Source organism: Panthera tigris, chromosome A2 (genome assembly GCF_018350195.1).
Source record: "Panthera tigris isolate Pti1 chromosome A2, P.tigris_Pti1_mat1.1, whole genome shotgun sequence".
Lineage (NCBI taxonomy): Eukaryota > Metazoa > Chordata > Mammalia > Carnivora > Felidae > Panthera > Panthera tigris.
The window spans coordinates 167,302,703-167,316,634 of NC_056661.1; the positions used below are offsets into that span (position 1 = coordinate 167,302,703).

A 13,932-nucleotide genomic window follows, 5' to 3' on the forward strand; every position below is an offset into this window, starting at 1 on the left:
CTTAACCAAAGAGATGAAAGATCCATATCTGAAAACTTTAAAACACTGATGAAAGAAATTGAAGACAACCCAAAGAAACAGAAAGACATTCCATGCTCACGGGCTGGAAGAACAAATATTGTTAAAACGTCTATACTACCCAAAGCAATCTAACATTTAATCCCTATTGAAATGCCAACAGCGTTTGCCACAAAACTAGAGCAATCCTAAGATATGGAACCACATAAGACCCCGAATAGCCAGAGCAACTTTGAAAAAGCAAAGCAAAGCTGGAGGCATCACAATCCCAGACTTCAAGTTATATCACAAAGCTGTATTGATCACAACAGTATGGTACTCACACTAAAATAGGCACATAGATGAATGGATCAGAATAGAAAACCCAGAAATAAGCGCACAGTTATCAGGTCAATTAATCTTCAACAAAGCAGGAAAGAACATCCAATGGGAAAAAGGCAGTCTCTTCAACAAATACTATTGGGAAAACCGGAGAGCTACATGCAAAAGAGTGAAACTGGACTACTTTCTTTCACCATATACAAAAATAAACTCAAAATGGATTAAAGACCTAAATGTGGGACCTGAAACCATAAAAATCCTTGAAGAGAGCACAGGCAGTAATTTCTGACATTGGCTGTAGCAACACTTTTCTAATATGTCTCCTGAGACAAGGGAAACAAAAGCAAAAATAAACTATTGGGACTACATCAAAATAGAAAAGCTTCTGCACAGCAAAGGAAACAATCAAAAAACTAAAAGACAATGTACAGAATGGGAGAAGATATTTGCAAATGACATATCTAATAAAGGGCTACTATCCAAAATGTAAAAAGAACTGATACAACTCAACACCCAAAAAACAAATAACCCAATTTAAAAATGGACAGAAGATAGACAGGAACAGACATTTTTCCAAAGAAGACATCCAGATGGCCAACAGACACATGGAAACATGCTCAACATCACTCACCATCAGGGAAATGCAAGTCAAAACCACAATGAGATATCACCTCACACCTGTCAGAATGGCTAAAATAAAACACACAAGAAATAAGTGTTGACAAGGATGTGGAGAAAAATGAATCTTCATGCACCGTTGGTGGAAATGCAAACTGGTGCAACCACTGTGGAACAGTATGGAGGTTACTCAAAAAATTAAAAATAGAACTACCTACCATCCAGTAATTTCACTACTGGGTAGTTACCCAAAGAACAGAAACACACCCATTCAAAGGGATACATACACCCTTGTTTATTGCAGCATTATTTACAATAGCCAAATTACGGAAGCAGCCCAAGTGTCCATCAACTAATGAATGGATAAAGAAGTGGTATATATACAATGGAATATTACTCAGCCATTAAAAATTATGATATCTTGCCATTTGCAACAACATGGATGGAACTAGAGAGTGTAATGCTATGTGAAATGTCAGTTAGAGAATGACCAATACCATCCGATTTCACTCAAATGTGGAATTAAACAAAACAAATGAGCAAAGGAAAAAAAATAAAGAGACAAACCAAGAAACAAACTCTTAACTACAGAGAACACACTGATGGTTACCAGAGGTGGGTGGGGAAACAGGTGATGGATATTAAGGAGTGCATTTTTACTGATGAGCACTGTGTAATATATAGAATTGTTGAATCACTATATTGTACACTCAAAACTAATATAACACTGTATGTTAACTGTACTGGAATTAAAATTTAAAACCTTCAAAAAAAACGGGGGGAGGGGTAGGACATCATCAATACAGCAACAGAGTTTTCTAGCGTCTTACCTCAAAAGAAAACAGATTTTGAAAATCGCCCACAGAAAAGACAGCCTCTGCGGAAGTCCAGGAGTCTAATGGAGTCTAATGGAGGATTTTGTTGGAGCACGTGCTACTACTACTACTGATGAGGAGGAGGAGGAGGAGGATGATGAGGATGATAATTCAAGACTGGGTCCACTGTAAAGGGGAAGACCGTTTCATGTCACCCCACCCCCAAGGCAGCACAGCACAGGGTCAAGAGTCCTTCTTGATCCCTCCCTTCTCCTATGGGGTAGAGGCGGGCAGTGCAAGCATGTGAGTGAGCATCCGGCTTCCCCAGCTGTGTAGGAGGTAGGGGTACCTGAAGGCCTGCCAATGAGCCATTGGGGTCACCTTGCCTGTTGATTCCCCCCAGATGACCCACAGGTACCCCTATTGCCCCATTCATCACCCACACACCTCCCAACCCCATGACCAGCTCCTTGTGCGTGCCCCCACAGAAGCAAGCTTCTGCAGATGGTTGGTGAGCCTGTGCAGAAAAGCTAGCCAGACTTTTTTGGGTTTTTTTTTTAATGTTTATTTATTTTTGACAGAGCAAGCGGGAGCAGGATGGGGCAGAGAGAGAGGAGACAGAATCTGAAGCAGGCTCCAGGCTCCAAGCTGTCAGCACAGAGTCCCACGCAGGGCCCAAACCCACAAACTGTGAGATCATGACCTGAGTCGAAGTCAGATCTTAACCGACTAAGCCACCCAGGCACCCCAGAAAAGCCAGCCAGACTTTGAGACCAGGAGAAACCACACAAACTTGAGAAATTCAGCACTTTCCCAGAGAAAGCAAAAGGGAGGCTGTCAGCAGCTGGCCCATTTCGGCAGGACATTTAAGAATTCCTTCTCAGGGCGCCTGGATGGCTCAGTCAGTTAAGCATCCGACTCTTGGTGTCAGCTCAGGTCATGATCTCAGGGTTCGTGGGTTCAAGTCCTGTGTCAGGCTCTGCATTGACAGTGTGGAGCCTGCTTGGGATTCTCTGTTTCTCCCTCTCTCTCTGCCCCTCCCTCACTCTCTCTCTCAAAATAAATAAATCAACTTAAAAAACAAAAAAAGGGAATTCCTTCTCAAGAGAACACAAGTGTGGATCAGCCTTATTTAGCCACAGAGAAGGTCTGAAAAAACCTCAAACTCCCTCACAGCCCTTGTGGTTACTAACTGATCCTGATAATTCTAGGACCAAACTAGACAAGCAGCTTCTAAAATACTTGGCTTATTTAAGCAAAATAACTCTGGGTCTAGCAAACTTGGAACTTCACAATGACATCAAGGCCTCTCTCCCAATCCTAATGAATCACCAGATACACAGAGCCTGGGGCTTCAGGAAGGATGCAGATATCACCAGCATGTGTTCTTGCCACTTTCCTTCCTTCTCCCAGAGAACTGTAGCCATTCTCCAGTCACAGGCCTGAGAAAGGCAGATGCTAACACTTCTCAGGGACAGCAGAGCAGTGACTGTGGGCTAATGCTCACCCTTTGCAAGCCAGAATGTCACTATGGTCTGTCACCATGGGCCCCCAAACACACCTCATGCCTTTCCCCTGGTGTCTGAGTGTACCCTAGGATGTCAGCCTCAGTAACGTGAGGTATAGATTAGTCCCTGACCATGGAATGAAGTATGGAAGAAATGAGAAAGTCTTTAAGCTCCCCGTCCCTACAAAGATATTAAATTCAAACCAATACTATGGATGAGCAAGCTGGTATATTAATAAAACTGAATACCACTCAACAATAAGGAATGAACTACAAGGGCACCTGGGTGGCTCAGTCAGTTAAGCATCTGACTTCCCCTCAGGTCATGATCTCGCGGTTCGTGGGTTCAAGCCCCACGTCAGGCTCAGTGCTGACAGCTCAGAGCCTGGAGCCTGCTTTGGATTCTGTATCTCCCTCTCTCTGCCCCTTCCCTGCTCATACTCTGTCTCTCAACAATAAATAAATGCTAAAAAAACAAACAAAAAAAAAAATGGAAGAAGCCAGACACAGAAGAGTACCTGTGTGATTTCATTTCATGAAGTTTATAAACCAGCAACACACCCCCCTGGTGACGGAAATCTGAACAGTCGGCTACTTCCTGCAAGAGTGAGGGCAGGAGAGAACTTTCTAGGGTGATGGAAATGTTCTAATCTTGATTGGGGTATTATGGGCTATTTGGTTAAATATACTTTTTAAAACTCATCAAACTATAAACTTAAGATCAGTGAGTTTTATTACATGTAAGATATTAAGTTTTGTTTTTAAATGTTTATTTTTGAGCACACACACAAGCCGGGGAGGGGCAGAGCGCAAGAGAGAGAATCCCAAGCAGGCTCCGCACTGTCAGCACACAGCCCGATTCGGGGCTCAATCTCACAAACCTTGAAATCATGACCTGAGCTGAAACCAAGAGTCGGATGCTTAACCGACTGAGCTACCCAGGTGCCCCAAGTTATTCAGTTTTTTTAAAAATAGGAATTTCTCTGGAACTTCAGAGATCTGTACTCCTGTCAAAGATTTGAACAATGCCGGGTACTGACTTCCATCACATGGCCTTTACCGTAGCATGGCCTGCATAAGAAGGCAGAAGCGTCTTGGAGAAGTCACGACCATGGCAAAAATGTAAGAAGATACCAGGCCTGGGACTGAACTCGGCAGCTGTCACTCCCGAGTCCTGCTACAGCCAGAGCTCACTACAGGACCAACCAAGGAAGGGGGCAAGCATGACCCTGAATTGGGAGGGCCCTGCGTATGGCACGGAAGTTCTGGGGACATGTGGGACCTGGCGCAGCACCACTGCCAAGAAGGAAGAGTAGTCCCGGGCGCCTGGTTGGCTCAGTCGGTTGAGTGTCTGACTACTGACTTCAGCTCAGGTCATGATCTCACGGTTGGGGAGACGGAACCCCACCTCGGCCTCTGCACTAACAACGTGAGCCTGCTTGGGATTCTCTCCCCCCAGCCCCCAGCTCTGCCCTGCCCTGTGTACAGTCTCTCTCAAAATAAACAAACATACAAAAATAAATAAGATAAGATAAGATAAGATAAGATAAGATAAGATAAGATAAAATAAAATAAAATAAAATAAAATAAAATAAAATAAAATAAAATAAAATAAAATAAAATAAAAAGAAGAGTGGTCTTCGGGAACTCTCAGGATTGGGAGGTGTGCATTCTTCCATTTCCTGGATAGACCTGCAAGCTGCCAATTTTGTGAGGCCCCAAATCAAAAGCTTTTCCAACTACAGGGCAAGCTGCTTTGCCATTTGTCATAAAGCAGGGCCAAAGTTTCCATACAGATGGGGCCTGTACTCTCCTGTAGAAAAGTGTTAACACAGGGTGAGCTCCTGGATTTTGAAGCATGAGTAGGCACTTTGCGGCATTTTCTTCTTGAGAAAATTATTTTGGCTTGCTACAGACCCTTAGAAATGAACGCTTGGGTTACCTCAGCAGAAGACCTCCACCAAATGTCCAGGGGGATGTGGAATGGGAGGCAAGAAGGGGGAGTCACAGAGCTCCAGCCACCAACCAGCACTGGCCCCAGGCCATTTCCCCTCGTGTTCCTTTCCCGTCTCTGTGGTGTACATGTTATGCATTTCAGCTCATTTCACGGTCCCATCCTGTCACCCACTACTGAACACAGCTGTGCTATTTAATGACATGAGTACCACTGGGACTGCAGATCACGGACTACACCCAGGCAGCCCTACAGGAGGATCAGAAACTCACTCCAGGAGGGTCTCCCTGCTGGGAATGGTTGTGTTGTGTTGGGTTGTGTTATGTTGTTGGCCAGGAGGCTCTGCTGTATCCCATGTGTACTGAGCGGAAAAGCACTTGTGGGCAGGTGCTCCAGAATGGAAGTGTGAGCTTTTCGAGGGAAGTTGCCCAACATCTGAGTTTCCTACACTTGCATGAGTTTTGGTGGAAGATGGGGTCAGTATGCTTGCTGTGGCTGCTGCAACGGGAATGACCACAAACTTTGGGGTTTCACACAACACAAACTCATTCTCTCAGTTCTGGAGGCCAGCAGTCCACGGCCTCACTGGCATAAACAAAGGCTTTGTGGGGTCACACTCTCTCTGAAGCCTGAGTGGGAGGATTCGTGCGTGCCTTCTCCAGCTTCTGGCAGCTGCCTGCAGTTCAAGGCTCCCAGCCACATCCCTCCAGTCTCCACCTCTGTGGTCAAATCTGCCTTCTGTGCGTGTGACCAATCAGCCCCCGGCTCCCTGATAAGGACACTTGTGATGGCACCAGGGTCCACCGGATAAAGCAGGGTAACATCCCCCAACTCAAGATCCTAAACTTCATCACATCTGCAAAATCTATTTTTCCATATAAGGTAATATTGACAGATTCCAGGGATTATAACAAATACATTTAAGTAATATACAGATATATAAACATATATATTTATTTAAGTAATCTCTATACTCATCGTGGGGCTCAAACTCATGGCCCCAAGATCAAGAGTGCATGCTCCACCAACTGAGCCAGCCAGGTGCACCTGTAACAAATATTTTGGGGGGCCATTACCCAGACTACCACAGGGTCCCTCAGTGAGCACGCATCCCACATGCCATGTTTATCTCAGAAAAATCTCGTAAAATGATCTACCCTAGAGACTTATCAACATGGGCTTTTGGCAAGACGGGAGAATGTGCATTTGAGTGGAAACTATCATCCATAAAACTCATTTTCTTCCACAAGGAGAGCAAGAGCTACCACTCAGTGTTAAGTCCACTTGGGGGTGACCAGCGTGGGCTGCTGTGCAGACAGGGCCAGCACGCGCCGTGAGGTGTGATACTCACGGGACGACCGTGGAGCTGGGGTAAACAGTGCCTCAGCTGAACCTGGAGAGGCCGTAGTGTTGAGTCCGTTCTATCGTGAGAGTTGATTTACGGGCAAGAATTGGAAGCCTGACTCATGTTTTCTTTCGTACGCCTGTCCTTGCCACGCCCGTCTGTCTGTCTGTCCGTCTGGGAGGCAGGAGATTCAGAACCCTTTTGAAACCATTCTGCGTGTGCTTCTCAAATACATTTGTTACATTTGCTGTGTCACCAGTGGAAGGAGCTTCATGTGCCATGAGTGACAGAGGCTGAAGAGATGTCCCCAAGGGACACAGGACTCCCTGTCAGATGCTGGTGCCAGGAATCTAGAGAAATGTAAATCAGGAAATTTCCCTTCCTAGAAAAAATACCAAAAAAAGGCTGCAACATGACAGAAAAGCCACCTATTACAACACATTAGCAGCAGAATTAAGACATCTCTGCTGAAATTAATCCTTCGGAAATATCCTTTATTTTAGAAAGAAGCATGGTTCAGTCACAAGTTAGCTATAAAAGATGCCAGAACATCCATGAGAACCTGGGCCTGTGAGAGGCAGCCACAGAGACCTCAGGAAGCATGTGCTCCTGGACACGTGTACAGGACGTGCTCCACGTGGAACCAGGCAGGCTGAACCCTAGCCCGCCATGCACAGCCACTCTCTGCTCCAGGAGCACAGGGAATGAGAGGCCTTCGCTCGACTGACACTTAGCGTGACCCGTTGTCCAAAGCCAATGCCGTGTGCCCTGCCCCCAGTTCTCAGTTCTCATGCAAAGAACAAACCACCGGTTAGCCATCAGTGGTCCCAAAGGGGCACTGCATTTTACACGGAATATTTTCAAACTAAACAAGGTGGTATAGCCTTCCTCCTCGTTTTCTTATTATTCAATTCTGAGGGTTACCTCGAGAAATAGTTCTCACCTTAGAAACAACTTATAGTTTAAATGTTTTGTGCTAGAACAGTTTTTAAAGAGTCACCCTTCTTCACAGCTCTGCAGTTAGCAAAGGGCTGACTAGTCTGCTAGAGACAGTCCCGTAACAAGGGCCTTGTTTCTAAGGTGGGCAGGGGCCCACTGGGTGGTGGCGGCACTAGACAGGCCTCAGGAAGTGGGAGCCCTTAGTGTTGGGCCCACGTGGAGCCCCCACCCCTGCCCTGTGGCGGGTTTCATGCCACCAAGCTAGCACTGTGTGGCTGATGATGCGGTGGCACCAACCATGACCAACTTGGTCACACCATGTCTCCGCTGTTTGGTGCCTCATCCCTGGAGGGCGCTTTTGTGAGGCTTGTGCTGTGGAACCTTCCTGCGTGTTTTGCCTATACTACTGACCAGGCTGACCACCCAGGACACTAGCTCAGGCCATTCACTGGCCATGAGGAATCCAGACCAATGTGTATGAACAACAGTGACCACCCAGGCTTACCTCTCAATCCGCAGCACACTTTAAAACCCCCATGCCCAGCCACCTCTTGCTCACACGGCCTGATTCAGCATGATGCCCTAGCTGGTGGCCTCCAGCAAGGTGTCCAGATAGCAGGATTTCTTCGGAACTGTGACAGAAGATGAGAAGATTAACAGGACTTTGGGGAAAAACTATATATATTTTTGTTCATTTCATATGAATGCCAAATGTCCCTAATATTCTTTTCCAAGGATGGAAAAGATGTTTGCCCATTCAGAAACCATCCACTCCAAGTCCGGGGCCAGGTTGGCCTGTGTGAGCAGAGATGTCACGGCTGCTAACACCTGGGGTGGCAGCATCCACCTCGTCCTCCGGGCTCGATTTGGCTTTGTGGGAGCCAAGCCATGAGCTGAAGGCAAGGAGATGGCTCCGCCCACCTATTTTCCTCAGCTCTTCCCTGTGGCACCTGTTTCCTTCCATCACTCCTGTTGGATGTGATGTCATGCTTCACTTGCTGGCTCAGGAGGGCGGGGCTGTTTCTGAGGCCTCCATGTGGCCTTCTGCACAACCATGTCCTCATAGGCCAGCGGGCCAGTCTCCATTTATTACCTGGAACCCAGGGCCGTCCCGCACCCGTGTCAGCTCACACCCAGGATCTTTACAATGTTCGGGGACCACCTTTTCCCAGAGCCCCAGGATCTCTGGTCATAGGCCCCTTTGGGGACAGAACTACATACACTTCCTTCTTTTGGGGTACCTGGCCTCTTGGTAACTCACAGCTCAGGTCTGGAACCCGGACAAAAGAATGAGAATTCTCACTGGGGCCACTTGACTTCCTTGGGTGGTAGAGACTGACCAGACTCCTTACTGCCCATCTACTGTGGGACGCTGCATTCCAGAGCCCTCTCTGACTCTCCCGGGCTGGGACAAGACCTCTGGCCTTGTCTTCTTTTCGATTATTGCCTCCACCCGTCTGACGTTCACTTCCCGCCAGCTGGTTGTCTTGGTCAGGGCCCTGTAATCTCATGGCTGTCAAAGAGCTTAGTTCCATAACGGCCTATCTCACCATCAGCCTGTCCCCAGGGTAGACATCTGGCTTCAGTGAGCAGTGTCCTCCCATGGAACGTAGCCCTGCAGTGGGTCTTGTGGCCCTGTGCAGAGCCCGCACCAGCACATGCACCTCTCTGAGCCTCCTTCCACGGTTTGCACAGTGGTTCTGGCATCTTCACTGTGGGGCCATCACTTCTTCCACGTACCTGGGAGCTGGCCTAGCGGAGTGTTCACAGCTGGAGAGATCCGTGTCTGAGTGCTCCCAAGTTGAAAACACATCCTTTGACAAAGATGTGTATGCTCTCTCTTCCTCACAGCTGATTAAATTTTCGTTAAATATTGAATACAAAAGAATATAACATGTATAAGGTTATGAACAGTAAAATGAGCACGCAAATACCTGATTCCAGTTTATTTCTACTGTAACCTCTGAAGAATCTCACACACCCTCCCAACTTTCCCTCCCATACTGTGTTCTGAATTTTGTTATCTTCCCTTGCTTATTGATATATTATCAATACATATCAATAATAGTATATTGAGATGTTGTGTGAACATAGGCAATAGAGTGTTCAGTTTTACGTGTTTTTAAACTTTCCAGAAGGAAATCACACTGTTTTTCTATGACTCGCTCTTTTCCTCAACATCACGCTCCCTGAGGTGCCGTCCGCCGTGTCCCACCACCCCCACGGAGCAGGAGCAACAGCTGCCCCACCCCCAGAAGGGAGTCGGCGCTATTTCCACCCGGCTGCTGCAGACACTGGAGCTCCGAGGGTCCTCGTGCTTGTGCACAGGAACTTCTCCAGGGTGTATGCCCAGAGGAGGATTTTATGAACTCTTTTGGCCCAATAAAAACTGAATTATGTTTTTTCACAAATTGGATTCTTTTTCCCATCAAGACTGACACGAGATAAAAGAGAAAAACCTGACTATTCTGAAAACTCATGTATAAATTTAAAAAACTAATTAACCTCTTCCCACAAAGAAAACACTCAGCTCAGACAGATTGAGTTGAGTGTTAACAACAAATCCAAGGAATCATTTCTAATCTTACACAAACTCTTCCAGGAATATAGAAAGACAGAACATTCTTCAATTCATTTTTTTAAAGGATTTTTAAGTAATCTCCCCCAGTGTGGGGCCCAAACTCAACTCTGAGATCAAGAGTCACATGCTCCACCAACTGAGCCAGCCAGGCGCCCCTCGGCTCATTTCTTAATACTAAAACAAACACAGGCAAGGGCAAGAAAGAAAAAAAAAAATTACATTCACCAATACAGAATATGTCTTAGTTGGCAAAGATGTCTAGAAAGTCTTATGTTCAAAATTAGCTAAAATAAGCACCCCTAACTCCCCTTTCTCAATTATCCCTCAAAAAACCCTTACCCTGACCGCTCATAACTGTGGTTAACAGTCTGTTTCTGGATCTTCTTCAAGAGACAGAGGCAGTGAACTTGCTCTTTACCTTTTAGCTGGGGCAGAGGACACAAGTAAGCAAATGAAGACGGTCTCCCGTTGCATTTGTCACAATGCAGAAATTGTGGCTAACAGGGAGATGGACACAGACCTGGCCCTCTGCTGACACCATGTCAGCTCTCAGAAAGAAACGATACCAGTGATTCACCTTCAGACCGAAGGACTCGGTTCTCTGTCACTCATATTTAGAGCCAGCGGCCTGTCTTGACATCCAGCAAAGCAGCATCAAGACGAGGAGAGGAGGCTTCTACAGGACCCCCCATGGCTCCTCCCCCTGAACCTGGCACCCTCTTCTTAGCACCTTCTACTCTTGGCACAATTCAACCCTTGTCTCTAAAGGGGAAGACACATACTAAGATTTTTAAATAAAGTACACAAACAGATGTTGTCATTGCTTTTATTAGTCATAGTCTCAAGCAATATTATATATATAAAAGTCATTTTTAAAACAACCAAGTTTGCTAGAAAAGTGTTTTTTCCCCCTTTGCGCCACGGGTTTCCACACCACTAATACCTAGAGTCCTTTACGTTAAATATATTATTCATGCAGGCACCAGGCAAAAACCTAACCACCTTTGAATTTCCTACTTCTAACTCCCCAAGTAAGTCCCACTCCTATGACACAGATTATCAACATTAGAAACACTAGGAAAATACACATTCAGTTCATTTTCACGAAGTCCTTTTCCTCTGTTCTCACCCGACCAAAGATGTTAGGTTGGTTATGAATTCAGAAGTGCTCCCAAAGTCCTCGATGACGATTCATAGAGAAACCTGACACGCAAAGAAAGATAATTAATAACAAATCAATGACCAAAATACCCAAACATACGCTTTTACAAAATAAAACTAGAAATGGTTTGCAACTGAATATATGCTCAGAGAGAGTGAAATAAATCAGTAACTTCCGCTACTTGCTTCTCACGTAAAATGGAGCACGAATCCCCATCACGAGGAATCAGCACTTAGAGCCGTCATCACTGCTCCCACAGCCAGCAGCAGTTCAGAGCCCAATAAAATGTGCTCACCAGGCCAAGTTTTCCATAGGTGAACTCTCATGTACTCAGAAGTACTCTCATTTGTGAGCATCTAAACCACTACTCGGATCCACAGCAGACTCATAAACATGTCAAGTGCCTTTCACAATCATGGGCTTTGTTTCCTTCCACAAAAGCACAAGATAAATGAAAACGATTTACCCCAAGACTTGCTCTTACAATGACACTTAGACCCAATCACTCTTAGACCCACCTCACTTCCTCAGGCCCCCCTTATATACTCCTCCCCACCCAACAGAGCCAGGTTTGGGCTGACCCCACTCAAGACACTGCCCCAAGCCTTGCAAGGATCCACTTCACATGGGAGCCCTTACCGGGCAGACCTCACACAGGTATGCTCCCTTCCTCCTTTGCCACCTGCTAACCTGGAGGGTCCCAAGCACTACCCTCGGAGGGTATGCGGGCCCCAGACACAAGTACCAACCATTAGCCTCAGTGACATTTCAGCAGATTCATCGTTCAGCTATCGTCTGCCTGGGTCCCACTCTCCATGGAGACTAGCCAACCACGTGGTCTAGAACAGCCCCGTCCAGTATCAGTACAAACAGGCACATAACTAAATTTTCTAGTTGCCTCATTAAAAGAGCTCAAAAGAATAAAGTAAAGTTCATCTTAGTATATTTTATTTAACTCAAGATACCCAAAGGAGGGGGGCGCCCGGCTGGCCCAGTTAGCAAAGCATCCGACTCTTGATCCCAGGGTTGTGGGTTCAAGCCCCACGTTGACTCTGAAGCCACACACACTGATATATTTTACAATGTTTTTTTTTCACACCATCTTCTGAACCCAGGGCCTACTTTGTATCTCATTTCGGAGCCACGGCTCAGAGTCGCCACATCTCATGTTGTCAATTTCCACAAGTAACAAAGTGGCCGGTGCAGGGGCAGCACAAATCTAGAGAAATTCTGAGGTTTTTCTCTTTACCCTGGAATTCAGTAATTTTATTCAGACTTACTTAGGTGTTATTCCACACAGAATTTAGTGAAACAAACAAAAAAAGAATTTTTAAAATTACACATTTCTTCCACTGGGAAATCTTCTATTGTTTGCTGAATTACTGCTTTTCTTGGGTTTATTTCTCATCTGTCTTTACCCATGACTCATCTTCTTCAGTATCTAGTCTGTGTTCTGAGATATTCCTCCAACACGATATTTTAATATGTATTTGTATTTGGGAGAACGCAAGCAGGGGAGGGGCAGAGAGGGGGGACAGAGTGTTGAAATGGGCTCTGAGCTGTCAGCACAGAGCCTGATGTGGGGCTCAAACTCATGAACCGTGAGATCACGACCTGAGCTGAAGTCGGACGCTCAACTGACTGAGCCACCCAGATCTTTTAGACTATCTGAATCTGAGTCTCAACAGTGACGTCTCTCCACAACATCAGGGACATTTTAAATTTAGGGGTTTCAACTCTCCATCCTCCTTCTGGGGTATAACTGAGTTTTTCTTTGAAGACTCTTGTTATTAACTGGCCGGCTGGCCCACCACTGTTACTTGAGTAACGGCTGCTCTGATTGCTTCTCACTGCTCACTACCCTCATGTCTGAGCCCCACAGCCGCCACAGATAGATCTGAGACGGTGAACGGTTGAGAGGCACAGGCCTGTGGAGGCCACCACCACAGCAGCAAGCTGGAAGGAATGGTGGCAAGCCTTAGTCAAATTACCTCCCTGGGCCAGGGTTCTCAGGTGTGACACAACATATGAACCAAGCGATGTGCTCGCCCACCTGAGTCCCATAGTCTTTAAACATATGTCAGAAGCCGAGTCTTCACAACCCTGTCCACCATCAGGCCCCACTGACTACGGCAGGCTGTGTTCACATGCTGAAGAAAGTCCAATGTGACCACAGCCATGGGAGGAACAGACAAAATCAATTTTCTGAGAAAAACAATTAATAAGACAAACAAGGCCTGTCTTTATTTACGTATAGTTTTAAATTATCTACACCAAGGTCCACTGGGTATTGATGATGATAAAAGCATGCTTTTAAATGAGCTATAAAAAGCATCCAGTCCCAAAACCATTTTAAAAACACTATTAAAATTTCATGCAGGAGAATAAAATAATATTACTCATCAATACTTGATAACAAAAAAGAGGTGATTTTTTTCAGGGAGTACTCCTTTCCTTCAAGGTCTAATAACAATATTTCATGTTGGGGATTGCATATAACACTATCAAAGTTGCCTACATATGGGCATAATTAATATGGCAAATAACTTGCTTATAATATGATTACAATTCATTTACTCAGTGGGAAAATTCATGATATAGCCTGAATCCTAGGAAATATTTATACTTCTAAAATTTCTAATTGTATATTTATTGCTATTTTCAGACTATTC

The 13,932-nt window shown here is 45.6% G+C and overlaps 1 protein-coding gene across 13 annotated transcripts in view; it reads right to left on the minus strand.

The window, feature by feature from the left end:
- Window positions 1-6,281: 6,281 nt before the first annotated feature.
- Window positions 6,282-13,932, minus strand: part of NCAPG2 (non-SMC condensin II complex subunit G2) — a 69,179-nt gene continuing 61,528 nt past the window's right edge. For 8 of the 13 annotated variants that reach the window (XM_042976627.1, XM_042976637.1, XM_042976624.1 and 5 more), the window contains one exon: window positions 10,911-11,301. In XM_042976627.1, coding sequence (XP_042832561.1) covers window positions 11,250-11,301 — 52 coding nt within the window. In that variant the 3' untranslated portion in view covers window positions 10,911-11,249. Of the gene's footprint in view, window positions 6,961-8,022; window positions 8,150-9,067; window positions 9,369-10,252; window positions 10,273-10,498; window positions 10,524-10,910; window positions 11,302-13,932 lie in introns of those variants that run through there. The other 5 variants (XR_006214123.1, XR_006214125.1, XR_006214122.1 and 2 more) reach the window with 5 other exon arrangements.